Source organism: Centroberyx gerrardi, chromosome 8 (genome assembly GCF_048128805.1).
Source record: "Centroberyx gerrardi isolate f3 chromosome 8, fCenGer3.hap1.cur.20231027, whole genome shotgun sequence".
NCBI classification, from domain to species: domain Eukaryota; kingdom Metazoa; phylum Chordata; class Actinopteri; order Beryciformes; family Berycidae; genus Centroberyx; species Centroberyx gerrardi.
The window spans coordinates 16,136,812-16,152,457 of record NC_136004.1 but is presented as its reverse complement, the minus strand read 5'-3'; the positions used below and the strand labels follow the sequence as shown (position 1 = coordinate 16,152,457).

Below are 15,646 nucleotides of genomic sequence, written 5' to 3'. Positions count from 1 at the left end.
GAGGTATGTCTGACACCAAACCCTCCTATCACTGCTGACACTATGCAGAAGTCATAAAACTAGGTGTAATAAGGCGTCAAAACCACAGAACGAAAATATCAGCCCACAAGCTGCCAGAGGGGCTGCAGAGAGCTTGCAGAGGGTCTGGATATCCAGGAATCATCCTTTTTTTCATAATCTTTTTCATGGCCGATGAATCACAAACACCTAGACATTTTGAATGACATCTGAGCTTAGTAAAAGGGGAAAGAGTGCATTAGCTGGAAGAAGTGAAATGACACCCATATTATATTTGACAATTTCCAAAAATCTGGCGAAATTGGATGGATTAGACCGATCAAATTTGATGGTATTTTTGGTTAATAGCTGTTACCAGGCTGAGCACAGTTACTCAGTGGCTGATGAGTGTGAATAACATCCGTGACTCTAAATTTATCAGAATATCCAGGATGAACCATTTTTATTTTATTTTTACCATTTTTGTCCTGTGACCCCTTGGAAATTACCTTAAAACTGGATGCCACCCAATCTCACTATGCAGTGGTCTTCACATAGAGACTGAGAATATAACAAAAAAAGAAAACATCATCATACGTACATCTTCAGAAATGTAATCCTTTAAATAAACATTTAAAAGACAGTATGGTACAAAATGTACAAAAAGAGCCAAGGAACAATATAAACCAAACAGTCACAAAAAAAGGAAACCACACCCATCTATGTGTAAATTCTTGCACTGATTTATGTAGTTAGTGAATTGATCAAAAGCGACTGACTCATTAATTTATGTCACAAATTAACCAGGTTGAGGCTGGACTTCGCGACACAGAAACAGACACAGCACAGGCTTGACACCAGTTGAGGGAAAATAATACAACACAGCAGGAGCATTGATAATGGTATTAATATCCAGAGAGTCCGGCCTCTTGACACTCCTCTAGTAACTACCTGAATGTCATTTAGATTGGGACGCTGACTAGCAAGGATAGTCAAACACCACTTGTTGAGATGATCAGTTTTCAGAGGAGCTTAAAACCTTGAAAAGGAATGATGTTGTTACTGGAGTAGGCCTTTAAAACAGCTGCAAAAAAAAGTGTCTCTATAGTGTTTAAATCTACAATTGCTTCAGTATTTACCTAAAAACATAGAAAAAGCTGCCTTTAAATTATGATAACTGGTCAATGACTCATATAAATCATGTAATAAGTTGATACAGAGACAGATTGAGGACAGAAAAAGATACCAGAACAAAAAAGAAAAAAGAAATGAAGAAGTTGTGGCAGCAACAGCATGGTATCTTCAAAATGAGTCTGTACAGTATGGCTCTGGCGATGTGGATTCAACCAAATCTGACTTTACCCAGGTTGAAGATCAGAGGGCATAACCTTGGCTGAGACTGACTACTAATCTACTAACCTTTGACCGGTCTGTCAAACCTTAATGCAGTTGCTTTAGTCTGACCTAGCTTCAGATATTAGCAGGCATCACTTTGTGTCTTCTGATAGTTATATTCAAGATGCCTCCTGGCAGTAATGCTGCGCGTGCTGGGAGCGAGGGCCGTCTGGCAGCCTACAACCAACTCCAACACCACTGACCATTACCATCCTGCCACAGTGCAGCGTCACTCATCACCAGTTTAACAGCAATATGATTTTATTTCATAGCTCTCTGGTGTCGCCCCATGAATCTTTTCTTTTTTTCCCCCTCCGCTCTCTGTTACTTTAATATTATCAATGGCATAAATTTGGCAAATGTGGCAGAAACCTTTGTCCATGAGAGTAACATTTTCAGCAGGCTCTGCCGCAGGACCGATGTGACCGATACTCAAACCGCCCGATAGGGAGAGAGCAGTAAGTCAGAGTCCCAGAGTCCCAGTCCCAGAGTCCCCTCCTCCCTGCCTGTGTGGCAGGGAGGAGGCGGGTCTTCTCCCTCAGCACCCCAACGTCTCTCATCATCTCTGGGGACAGGCCTGTCTTGAGGTAGAAGGCTCCAGTCAGCTCCTCTAATTAGAGGAATCCCTTATCTCCTGGACGACTCCTTATTAATGGTGGCTCTGACGGGGAGGATCGAGTTCAGGTCCTTCCTCCGCTGGAGTATCCCACATGACTGCACAGAAAGAGAGACATGAGAAGCAGGAGGATTATGAACAACCCACAACTGGGTCAAAGTGGCATGCAGGGAGGGAGAAATGTAAAGGTAGCACAGCTGTCCCGATGGAGTAACGTACCTCAGCAAACTGAGCTTTGATGGCGTTAAACTTGGCCTTCTCATGGACCGCCCTGGCCACGTTATTTCTTTCAAATGGCTCTGAAACACAAGGAATCACCGTCACTCACTGGACATGCAGCATTACTGTGGACCTCTGTAACACTGTTGTTCCAGTGATTGTAAACTAATATTTATGGTGGTGGCAGTGTATGTTATGTCCACTGTAATAGTTACCCTCCACACAGATGTATTTGCTTCTCCACTCTCGAGAGCCGGTCTTGGGCAGAGCTCTGGCCTCCCGTATAGAGATCACCTGCCTATCCCACCTGCATGATGAGGAAAAAAACAACAGCAAGGGAATTATTTGATGTAAATTAAACTGAAAATGAAGACTAATAATTAAGGAGGTTTTTTAGCTAGAAAAATAATCCTCCTTTTACTCTCCTAACTTTGAACATGCTCACTTTTTCCTTTCAACTGTGTCAATTCAGGACACTTTTCAGTTTAATAAAATTCTGTCTAAGATTTACTTTGCCTTCCTCCCATTGGAGGGGGAAAGTGAGCTTGGGGCGCTGCAGGCTTCGCTCTCAAACAGCCAGCCTCTATGGAAATTGCTACAATGCTTTTAAATGCATAACAGTGATTATTTTCCGATCCAACAAAAAACTTTGGGTTCATTTTCCCTAACATATGTGACCTTTTTCAGTGTTTTACACTGTACAGTACTTACATCAAACGAGTAGAATTAAAGCATGTATGTACAGTGTGTGTTTTAATTCTCCCCCTGTGGCCACCCCAAGACATGCTGTGGCATGGTAACATACATAAACACCAGGCATCATAGCATGACATGATAGTGCTGCCTAAGGCCAAAGGTCCCACCTGCCACTGCCCCTCAGCCAGCAACATGAAACCAGAGACAAGGATGCAGGATAGAGGAGGAAGGGGAGAGAGGGGAGACTGGAAAGCAAGGGTGAGGGAGAAGAAGTAGGTGAGAGGAGAGAGAGATGTGAAATGGGAGCAAGAAAAAAAAAAGAGTGCACCTAACGGCTGCAGAAGCATAGCACCAGACTCACAATGTCACATCCTTAGGAATTACCTGAAGACTGTGGCATAGTACTTGAGAAAGCCCAGCAGCAGATCTCCCAGGGAGGACTGGTTTGGAGAGATGTAGGGGGGGATGTGTCTGGGCCCCTCTGGAACCATGTCAATTTCCATCGAAGGATTGAAACACTCCTGATAAACAACATGTAGGACAAAGAGTCTGAGCTGGGTGAAATTGCTGCCTGGATGATTTGATGATATTAATTTATTAAAGTGTCATGCACCATTAGGTGCCCAGCCCTCATGGGCTTACAAGACACTACAATAGCACAGCGTACACACAGTACATCACATACACACATCCAACATGGCGACACAAACAATCAACAAACAGATTCTGTATCCACAGGATTATAATATTTACAAAAACCCAGGGGTACAAAATACCCTGGCAAAATTTCTAAAGAGAGCGTGGAAAAGAAGACTAAGTAAAAACCTCTTCTTTGAAAAGCCATTTTAACATATGACCTTCACAAGAGCAGAGCAAATCAGGATTTTTCTCTTGCATTTTTTTAAATAAAGAATTCCTCAGATCACTATATAAAGTCGCACAGAGTACATAAACGTTCTTCAGGTACACCTTTGAATCGACCAACCTCAATCGCCAGAGGCAGGGTGCTAGTTCTCAACTGGGCGCACAGGGACCTTTGTCTTCTTTCTAAATTACGAATAATATATGGCTCTGTATAGAATTCAGACTTAATTTGAATATTTGCCTGGAAATGTGTTAAATGGTTTACAGTCATTTGAAATGTGGCCATCATGTCAAAACGGAGGGTTGAAATAAAAAAAATTGCATCTAAACTTTAGTCCGTAGCACCTTTTCATAACAGGCTAGTTGATTTTTTGATGCATGCAATAGTTTCGGTGACACAGAAATAGTTCCTGTCATTTTGTCCCTTGCCTGTATTTTGTGCTTGCGATGTTGGCGATACACAAATATAAACTTATTCTCCAGTCACACTTATTGTATGTAGTATGTGCCCTGGATAGGAAGGTCTGCTAAATGCCTAAATTGTTAATGGAAATGAGGTTATGTTATGTTGTAGCAACAGTGAGGACGCTTACTGGATAATCCTTCTGAAGAGAGGGAAGGACAGGTTCCTTAAGAGCTGGAAAACAAGAACACACAAAAGATTGATTCATCTTAAGTCAAACTTATATATGAGAATGAAAAAAAGGATTTGCTGGAGGTGTCTGAGCATCTGTGTGACTGTACTGACTCTGGAGGTAGTGCAGCACCATGAGCACCAGTGTGTAGCTGCTTAATGTCCCCTTGCTGGCGTCATTGATGTGATGGTGGCCTGCCCATTTCTTGACGACAAGGATGATGGGCCTTACCCTGAGATCAGCTGAAACAAGCATAAACACAAGCAAAAACACAGTAACTTAGCAATCTTCCTTTGAGGGAACGATTCCAGTGTATGTGGTTTGTACAAATGTACAGAGTGAACTTGGCTCTTCTTACAGAGGGAGAATTGATAGAGGAGTCTAGAAAAGTCATTCCCACTGAAATCAAAGTGTGGGAAGTAGTAATGGAAGTAGCTGTGGTCTCACCCACCATAGGCATAACTCCTAAGAAGGAAAGTGTTTCTGATGCCCACTGTGTTGTTGATATTCAGATCAAACTCCAAACCACTAAAGGAGGGGGGCAGAAAGAGAGAGGTACATTAGCCATCATCTCTAACTGATGACACTGTAAACACTGGCTGCAGTGACTCATGTTTTCTTCCCATAAATGCGAAGATCAGTCTGCAAAGTGGAAGGCTACCTTCAATTACTGTTAATGCACCAAAGTAGTTGTGATGTTTCGAGCACAGTGGCTCGTCAAAATAACAGGCTTAAAATAACACAGAATGTTTTCTTCCTACCTGCCTTTCTCCCTGAATCTGAGGATAGGGACCTTGGCTCTGATCAGCTGACTCCTCTCTAGATACGCTGTGAATCAAAACAAATGTCACGGAATGCATGGTAGTTGTTTCACTTTCCTAATCTGTCAGCCTGAATCTTCCACTGAGTAAATGGCTCCCCCTAGTGGAGTCTGGGCTGAACATAAGATCTGGACATAAACATGGACATCACATGAACTTTCCCAAGCAAAAGTCCTACTGCACAGAAACCCACACTGGATTCCAATAACTACTTTGCTTACTTTGCCCAGTGGCACTTGTTGGTGACAATCAGACGAGGCTAAATAATCATTTTTTCCAACCATGTTCAAAAAAGTAGAAAATGAAGGGTACATAACTCAATTATTCAAAATGAATTGACCTTTGTAAAAATGGTTTGTTAATACTCACACAGTGAGTTGAACAACCTTTGGAGAAGAGAGAGTACATAAATAGGATCAGGTTGGTGATCCACCTGAAAGAGAAAAAAAGAAGAGTGTGTGTGTGTGTGTGTGTGTTGGCTACAGTCTGACACAGCTTTGGACGATAGGGACAGATTCAGAAATACTCACGGATCCCACAACGACCAGACACAGATCAGCATCACTGGTCCTGCAGCCCAATCCATTCATGGAAGACCCAGTCAAGTAAAGCCGTGCCACTGTGAGAAGGACAATTCGTGAAGATGGATCACTGGGGGAAGCCAGAGCGGAGCATGACTGTGCGTACCTCACATACCTGGAAAGATATTCTGTATGTCTCTCTGCAGCCGAGTCCTGCACGTCTCCTTCCTGGCCAAATCAGAAGCTTGCTGTTGGCACGCGTCGAACAGCTCCACCATCTGACCGCTCAACTGAGGGCACAAACACATGCAGTGATCACACTAACCCAAGCATGCCTGCATACACGTATATGTCAACTGAAGGTTATGTCCATCTCAATATACCTTGTCCTTGGCGTAGGCCTGCAGCATGTTGGTGCCTCCTGGGACAGCAGGTACCTGGGGATAGGGCTGGGACAGGGGGCTGGGATGGGAGCGATCAACACTAGAGTGGGCCATCCTAGACGTCCCCGCCACCTCTTGGTCAGGACGGTGCAGGGGAGGAGGGGTCTGAATGAGAGGACTGCCTCTCTGTTGGAGGAGAGGGGAGTCAAGGCGCTGGCGCTTAAAGGCATGGGGACTGCGGTCGTCATTCTGCCTCCTGGAGGAAACACAAAGATGAGAAAATGCATAGGCACGTGTTCATAAAAAGGGACACTGGGTATAAAGAAGGACAGAAGAGAATGAGACAGAGATTATTCAATAAGGAATGTATAGAAAATGTCCTACTTCCGTCCATTGGCCATAGTTGCCGGGGGAGGGCCCAGGGCAGGAGAGGTCGGTGTTGTGGGCCTCCACTCATACTGAGGCATCCTCTCTAGGCCAGCTGGCTTTGGGCGAACATGGAAGCTAGACACACATATACAACGTTACTGTACCTGTAAGGACAGGAAGGTCCTAACAACTGACCATTATTGTGAGTTTTCCATTTGAGATTGATATTATATTGCTTTTGTGATGTTGTTGACGACCAGCACAACAACAGTGTAAACCAGTTTCTTCAGTTACCTGTTGTTGACATTGAGTCGCGCATCAACCAGTCTCTGGTGGTGCTGATGATGAGGCACCGGGGGTCCCGGGTGGAGGCCGTTACTGTGACCCCTGTAGGGCGGACGCCCCCTCGGCGGAGCGCTGCGGGAGAACATGCTGCGGTTCTTCACGGAGGACCAGCATCAACTTCGCTGTTCGTGAAAAAAACAGAGTGACATCACAATTAGGGGAGTCGGTACTGATGGAAAAATGTGGCACTCACCATTAATGATATCATCAACCAACATTAACGATAATGCCGAGTGACTACCGAGGAAACCGAAACTTATTGGTGAGCGTGCAGTGTAGCTAGCTAGCTAACGTTGAGCAACGGTTAGCAAGCTAATTCAGTCGTCAGAAACGGTATTAACGGCATTAAAGGCCTATTCTATGTAGATTCACATTGCGTTCCCGTGTAGATGAGATAAAATGTTTACTTATATACTGAAATCATACGCTACACAACTTACCAAATCGCATGTCACATGTAAACAAAACTGTGATGGTGCTAATCTCCTAACGTAACAACTTCCGCATTGATGCCATGACGTAATGCATGAATCGATTTAAAGGGGACGCCACTCAATTTAGAGCTGAACAGACAGTTAATATTGAACAGACAGTTCATATTTGTGAACAGGAGCAACTCTCACCCTGAGCCACTCAACTGAGGACCAGAAAACAAAATACTAGCACTAATTTCTGTAATGTCATCCGGTGTTGCTCCGTACACACTGAATGGGAGGCTGAATTTGTATTCAACTTTTGTATTGAGCTTTATAGGCTAGTTTTGTGAGTTTTAAACCAGAAAATGTAAGTTTATTACCAGAAACCCCCCATAACCATCCCTGTGACTCCACCTCTTTTAGGATTTATTCTTTTATTCTCTATGGCACATCTCCAGACTTTATACCTGATGACATGTTTGAGTCTTAAGTTTCTCTGGTTTCCAGTGTCAGGTTGTTCATGTTCATAAATATTTGACTGTCCGAGGCCATTGGAATGGCATATAGAAATTCTTAAAGTGAGTGTTTGTGGGTGTGAGGGAATACCCACAAACACTCACTTTAAGAATTTCTATATGCCATTCCAATGGCCTCGGACAGTCAAATATTTATGAATATGTTATTTATAATATGTTACTGGCTATTTACATTCAAGTCAGCAATTTTGAACTTTGTGGATGTGAGGGAATAAAGATTATTCCCTCACATCCACAAAGTTCAGAATTAGATGTTGGCCATTTTCCACTTTTTGCTGACTTGATTTTATTTCAAGAAAAAAAAAAACTCACATAGATTAACAATGACCTCATACATTGAGGAAGATGGATTTGAGAAAGGCTGAGATGTACAATAACAATCTTTTTGAGTTCTCATAAATCTCATAGGCTTATTATAAAAGTCAGAAAAGGATCTTGTGTAATTCAGTCACTTAAATCAAAAGCAAAATGGGGATTGAAATTGTCCTACAGCTCGAAGGTTGCCAATTTAAACAATTTAAAAGGCACTTAATTGAAAGACAATTGCCCAAATCTAGGATGGATCTCTGTTTCCTGAATTAGCTGTAATATCTTGGGTTATAATAGGCAAAGAACTGACTTCTTCAGTGGACAGAACAGAACAAACCTAGGATCGGGTTGTTGGTAGAATTCAAAGTTTGAAATTAAAGTAGGCAAATGAAAGGTTAGAGCAGAGAAATACAATTTTCTTTTAACTCTTTTTTTTCTTTTTACTTTCTAATAAGCTTTTTTATTTTGTAAAAAAAAGCAACAAAGCATCAAATGACATCAGTCCCTTGAGCGCCGGGTGACGTCACTGCGGAGGACGGTGTCGTGACGTAGGCAGTTCGATACTGACTGATCTGAGTAGGAGAGAACCGGATGTATCAGCCAGATGTGGGGGGGGGGGGGGAGCGGGGGGATTTTTAAAAAACCCTCTGGGGCACACAGGGAGTCTGTGTGTATAGGCTTGAATCAATATTCAATATGAAAACTGTAGGTTATCTTTATCTATGCAAAATGACCCCACATAACAGCGTTGATAATGAAAGCAATAATTTGTTATATTAATTATTAAAAAGCCCCGAAAGTGATGTTACATATAGGATAAGAGAGCTCCGACTATAGTCAGAAATCAACAGTGTTCTGTAGCATTACTGGACACCAAGGATGAAATAGCTGTAGTCTGGGCGAGAGAGAGAGAGAGAGGGGGTGTAGCCTGTGAGCCTATGGTAATGAGAGAGAGAGAGGGAGAGAGAGAGAGAGAGAGAGAGAGACGCGGGTGGACAGTGTGATGTTCTGTGCGTTATCTGCGGGCTAAATGAGGGTTGTCTTTTCCAGTCAGACAGCAGGGCTTCTCCACCCTTCCAGCGAGGATCTGTAATTCACACGACAATAGCAGGGTGCCAGCCGGATCTCCATAGGACTCTATACTGGATCTCCCTCAGCGCTGCTCCATCACCCAACGCGCAACACACACACACACACACACACACACACACACACACACACACACACGCACACAGACACAGGACACTTCGCCTCTTTGAAGGAGAAGAAGAACAAGACGAACGATTTCCATGCCATGTGCGGAATGAAATGTACGTGTGATTTCATCCGGTGACAGCAGAGGGAATGGAGCAGTTGCCATCAAATTCCTGCAGACGCACCGACGGTGAAACCGGGGAGGCTGTCGTGTAGAGGAGAAGACCTTCATACGCAGCAGCCAATCCGAGAGATTCATTTTTTGTATTACCCGACGCCAACAGTGTAAAGGATCAGTGGTCAGGTGTCGCTTTTCATTTCGACCACAACAATGGGGTAAGTGTGATTATTATCCCGCAGGCTGACTGAGTTTTCGTTTCCCCCTTTTGGTATTCATATCAGCTGCTGCGGCTGCTTCACTGGGAATGAACTTCCCCGAGATGGAAACTATACCGGGCATAACACCGTAATGACCTGGATGTAATCATCTAAATCTATCTAGTATGCATTACATGATGCCTTATAATCCTCACATGTCATGGATGCATGGATCAGGTCTATCTGAGATGTATGATTGAATGGAGATCCTTTGGGGGCCTTGATGTGATGCCGCTGTCCTCATGTTGCCAAAGCTCTCTCCATCACACTTTACAAAAAAGAGCAAATACTGAAGCGTTACCTTACTTCTCTTAATTCCTTCTGAAAACATTATATCTGATAGAAAAGACTCAGTATAGGCCTATATGATAAGACAGGAATGCAGGTGCACAAGTTGCCCCATCATTAAACTTTTAGGATCAGAACAGCGGGGTAATGCAGTGGTGCCCAAAGTGGGGTCCGGGGACCTACCGAGGGTCCGTAAGGGGGGTTCTGGGGGTCCTCAGCCAAATGAACTATAGTTTAATTTCACTATTATTTCACTCACCAGAGGTTAGCACAATGAGAGAATGTATGACAAGGATGACAATTTTTTATAGGTTCCGTTGTCCCACCGTTTAGTCCCCACCTACATTATAGACAGTTATGTAATTCTGTATGAAGGCATGTCTAACAGCAGTTCTCCTCAGATCGCGTGCCTTAGGACAGAATATTATCAAATAGGGATCTATGTGTATGTAGCCTATTTGAGGCTCTTTCAAATGAAAAGGTTTGAGAACCGCATTAGGTCGGAAGCAGCGACTCTACAATAATCCCATAATGCCGCTGACAGAAAGTGGCCTGCTGTCTCTATGGCGGCGTGGTGACCGCTGCCTCACACATCCTCGGTAACAGGCGCACATCAGTGAAATGCCAGCCATATAGCGCGCGGCACTGTTCATTTGCATGTCCCCTAACCCTGAGCACAGCAGTCCGTTTCCCCTGCCGAGCCTGCCGTTCGTTAACAGCCGCCTCCCGCAGCTCATTGTGATTAATTGCACAGTGGGAGGTTAACAATATGGCACAGGCATGGCGCGATTTCAAGGCATCAGGCAAAACTCCTGCATTAACTATTTATGATACTCTGGAGGCATCCCAGGCGCCCACTCTGCCCTCCTACTGTGTGGGCAGCAACATCACCCAGCGGTCTCCCACTCGTCTCCCACTCTGCCTCACTCTCCACTGGGCTCTGCCAGCTGCTGCTGGTGACTAAGTTGCTGTTATGCAACTGACTCAGCCACTCAATAGGTCCACAGTGGAATACATATAGGAATTTGTGATTAATAACATTACATACAGTGTGTGTGTGTGCATGTGCCTGAGCGGATAGGCGTATTAATGTATGAATTTGTGCAGGTGCAGATGTGATGAAAGTGTATGGATCATATTGCTTCTATAGATCTAAGGCCTGACTGTGTCTGTGCCGCTGCCTGTCTGTAGCAGTAATGGCAGAGACAGATAGAGTCATATTTCACTTCCGGCCCCATGGCTCAATACCAGCCACTTACAGCTCTAATGGTAATGGCATCGAGAGAGAACATTAGTGTTGGTCGAGAACTGGAGATGCATCAACACTCTCTCCGGTGCAAACTCACTTCCTTGGGCAAATACAATCAATGTGGAGACTGAGTGAGTTTCTCTGTCTCTTTCTGTGTATGTGTGTGTGTGAACGAGAGATGATAGAGGGAGAAAAGGAGAGGGAGAGAAAGAGAGAGAGAGAGAGAGAGAGAGAGAGAGAGAGAGAGAGAGTGTGTGTGTGTGTGTGTTTATAGTTCAGGTCATCCGAGGCGCTCCCAGTAGATGGAGCAGCAGAGAGCTCTCTCATTAATGACCTCTCTCTACCTTAAATAAGATCTGCTCGCCTTTAAGCTCCACTCTGTTAAATTAATGAAAAGCTCTGGAAAGAGGGACAACTTCCAGTGCATACAGAGAGAGAGAGAGAGAGGGGGGGGGGGGGGGGGGTTTCTCATGAGATGGCCTGTTTTATCATCCCTCTGTTTCACTGTCAGCATCTGCAGAAAGAGGGGCAGCTGTACAGTCGAAGGGGACATACTGAAGTAGAAAATAAAACTCAGCCTTTTGTGTGATGAAATGACATGTGTGTAAGCTGTGGGGCTCAACACCCTGACTCAGAGCGTTTTCACATCTGTGCATCGACCCCCTGAAGCAGAAGAGGCCCTACAGACAGCACCTGCCATCACTCCTGGAACTGCAGATGTGTGTGTGTGTGTGTGTGTGTGTGTGTGTGTGCGTGTGTTTGTGTGTGTGTGCATGCGCGGACACCCCTGAATGGAAGGTTAGGAAAGCTACAAGCTCCCCAAAACCCCTCTCCCCTTTCTCTCTCCTTAATATCCATCTGTGTGTGTGTGTGTGTGTGTGTGTGTGTGTGTGTGTAAGGCCCTATAGGTGCTATGACATGCAGAGCAGCGTGTAGTTCACCAATCAATACATGTTAGCACGTGTACAGCTGAGGGTTTGTGACACAGGTGTAAGGTCTGACTCCTTACATCACAACATACTTTACATCACAGCATACCTGTCAGCATATACCTCCATCCATCCATCCATCCATCCATCCATCTATCCATCCATCTATCCATCCATGATATTTCACCTCAGCCCAATTTATCACCATACTGTGTGTTTGTGTGTCCATGTGTACGTGTGTGTGTGTGTGTGTGTGTGTGTGTGTGTGTGTGTGCATGTGTGTGTGTGTGTGTGTGTGCATATTCAAACCCACTCGTGTAAAGGACAGTTTTTCACAGCCTTTGTGTTTCAACTACTTGAACTTCCAGAGCGTCAGACAATGAGAGAGAGAAAGAGGGAGAGAGAGAGAGGGATGAGATTAGATGAGAGGGAGATGAAAAGAGAGAGCGAGAGGGAGCAGACCAGCGTGTTGAGGGAGAAATGGCAGAACGAGCGAGTAAGAGAGGAGAGCAGGGCCACATGAAGGAGACACAGCTCTGCTGCAGAAGGGCTAGTCTCTGTGGTAATCAGCATGGCCGGCGCACGCTCTGTCGGCGGTGGCAGGGCCGATGTTAAAGCGCCTCTCTGCCTGCGAGCTAGCGGTGCAGCGCTGCACGGGAAAATGATTCAGGGGTGAGGACTACACAAGAGCCCCGGGCGAGACATAAGAAGGCCTAATGCTTGCTGTTTTTTCCTCACGCACACACAAACACACACACCGTACTGTTGTAGCTGTGTGTGAAACCCTACACTCCTTGAAACTACATTTAAAAAACATTTAAAATATGTTTACATTGGGTAGTGCAGCGCCAAATGGCTGGCTAGGAAAGCTACAAGCTCCCAAAGGCCCATCTCTTTCTCTCTTCTTAATATCTATATCCTCTTTTCTCTATCACATTCCTAGTGTGTGTGTGTGTGTGTGTGTGTGTGTTTAGAGTCATAGTTCACGTGATTGCATATATTGTGGGTTTTGATTAAAAAAAAAGATAGATACCAGCTCCTCTCGTTTTCTCCTCCCGGTAGAAGATTGGTGGATGCATCAACACTACTCCATCCCTTCCTACATTCATCAACACCTCCACCTTCTCCTCAACCACCCCCCTCTCTCTTCCTCCCCCTCTCATTCTCTCTGCTCTCTCTCTCTCTCTCTCTCTCTCTCTGTTTTAACATTCACGTTCCATCACCTGCCCTTGTGTCACGCATTACACTCTGCATGCTAAAAACCTCCTCGTCTTCCTCCTCCTCTCCCCTCCCCCTTCCACACTTTCTCCTTTCCCACTCATTCTTATCCCACTGCAATTACACCTCCCGCTTACCCTCTTGCTCCCCCCCCCCCCCCCCCCCCCCCAGATTGGAGAGACCAGATCATGAGTCTTTGGGACGGACAGTTACAAGCTTGCCCAATAAAATGAACTGACCTTTGTCTTCACATTCACACTCAAGTGGTTTAATAACACACATACGCACACACCTGCATGCATGAGCACACACACACATACACACATAGACACACACACACTCCATCTCCATCTTTAACCACACATTTGCTACTTTTATCTCTCATTATTTTGTTTTCTGCACTCATGCAGGGAGATAGACAGCATCTTAAGGCTTTCCCTGCTGCTTCTGTGTGTTCTCCTGTTGCTAAACCTGTGTAGCCGCCATGCAGCCTACATGCTACTGCTGGAGTTCATCGCTGGAGTGCAAGAGGATCAGCATGTTCTAAACTGACCTCAATGCAATCCCCTAACCACTCAGTCTGGTCCGGCTACCGGCTTAGACTAGAGTCACTTTAAAAAAGACTGTGTAATGGGAGTCTGTTTCTGAGTCTGTGTGTGCGAGTGAATGGATGTGATGCCTTTTGTGTGTGTGTGTCCATTATAGATATGCCTGTTTTTCAAGGAAGAAAACAAGGGTTTCTTTCAAAATTGTTATATATTTTGGGGAAAAAACAATAGAAATTCAGTAGTCATTATTTAAAAAATGTAAATGGTTCCATCCTGTCTCCACCAATGTCTCTATTTTGTAAGAAAACAGCATACAGCTTTAATCATATTCCATCATTTATTTCACTTTCATTCCAACATTCATTTGTAGGAGTAGGCACTGCTATTTTTTTCAGATGGTGGGTGTCTCATTTTGGAACGAACCTCTTTGGCTCAAGAAAATCAAGTGCAACTTGAAATCACAGTAACTGTGCCGTATTTATCGTCCAAATACAGTTAAGGCGCGAGAAGCATAGCATTTGCAACAGCTCCATCAGACTATGCAGTGAAGTTACTGGTGCCAAACGGCTGTTGCGCAGATCATACGGGAAGGCCGTGGCTGTGTGATGTGAGCAGGAAGACAGTTGAAATGACTCACAGTTCCGCCACTTACACTGTTGTCGATGATTATGATAATTTGCACGCAGCTCTCCACAAGCAGCTTTGTGGAGCAGCATTAATCATCCCAGATTCACTCTCTTACTTCCTGCTCTCCCCATTCCCCATCATTCTCTTTCTTTTCCTGTCTAACTTCCCCCCCCCCCCCCCCTCTCTCCCTGTCTCCATGTTTTTCCTTCTCTCCCAGTCTTGGTTAATCACACACAGGAGGGGTGCTGCTGCTGAATTTTAATATTCATTTATACAGCAAGCCTTTGATGTCCCCCATCACCCCCTCAGTGCAGTGTAAGCACTTCTCTATCTCCTGCTCTGCCAGCACTGCCAGCCCAGAATATCCCCCTCTGCACCCTGCGCTTTGAGTGTGTGTGTGTGTGTGTGTGTGTGTGTGTACTGACTGTAGATATTACCCAAGAAGCCCCAGCAATGCTGAAACATATAAGGTCATTGTAAGGCTTTTGAGCAACCCTAAGACAGAGGGATAGATGGACAGAGTGTGAAGGTGATGCATGAATGATTGATGGATGGTCGGTTGAAAATCAAAGATAACTTATGTAATCCCCAACACTGATATGGGTGAATCCAAACTGTGGTTTATAAGTGTCACTCAGAGGTCAGTGAGGAAGTGCTAATCCCAACCCGGTCTGTCCTGGAGCTCTGATCATCTACTGATCTACATATGCTACACACACACACACACACACACAAACACACACACAGGCACACGTCCAAGTATACAAATACACACTCACACTTTTGAAATTGCACCATGCCTGGGCCGTAGCGGGTGTGTAGGTGCATTTGTGCATTATGTCTGTGTATGCACATGCATTATGTATGTGGCCGTGTGTGTGTGTGTGTGTGTGTGTGTAAAGCAGAAGTCCTGCAGGGTGTGTCTTTGGTAGTTAACCATGGCCCACTGTCTATATATAGCCTTCAACCCGCTCCTTCCCCCTCTCCGTTCCCCTGTGTGACCCTCGCTCAACGCTGCAGGCATTCCCATATCAGAGCAGGGAGAGACGGCACTGCCTTACACAGCAGAGGAGAGAGAGAGAGGGAGAGAGAG

The 15,646-nt window shown here is 44.8% G+C and overlaps 1 protein-coding gene across 1 annotated transcript; it reads right to left on the bottom strand.

The window, feature by feature from the left end:
• Positions 1 to 445: 445 nt before the first annotated feature.
• Positions 446 to 7,363, bottom strand: tent2 (terminal nucleotidyltransferase 2). The gene is made up of 15 exons (XM_071899704.2): positions 7,302 to 7,363; positions 6,811 to 6,983; positions 6,532 to 6,651; positions 6,148 to 6,403; positions 5,940 to 6,054; positions 5,774 to 5,862; positions 5,613 to 5,676; positions 5,184 to 5,250; positions 4,874 to 4,950; positions 4,536 to 4,664; positions 4,381 to 4,424; positions 3,308 to 3,444; positions 2,443 to 2,534; positions 2,228 to 2,307; positions 446 to 2,106 (listed from the first exon to the last, which is right to left on the bottom strand). Exons 2-15 carry the CDS (start codon positions 6,945 to 6,947, stop codon positions 2,020 to 2,022), a joined length of 1,494 nt encoding a protein of 497 aa, XP_071755805.2. The 5' UTR covers positions 6,948 to 6,983; positions 7,302 to 7,363; the 3' UTR covers positions 446 to 2,019.
• Positions 7,364 to 15,646: the final 8,283 nt, after the last annotated feature.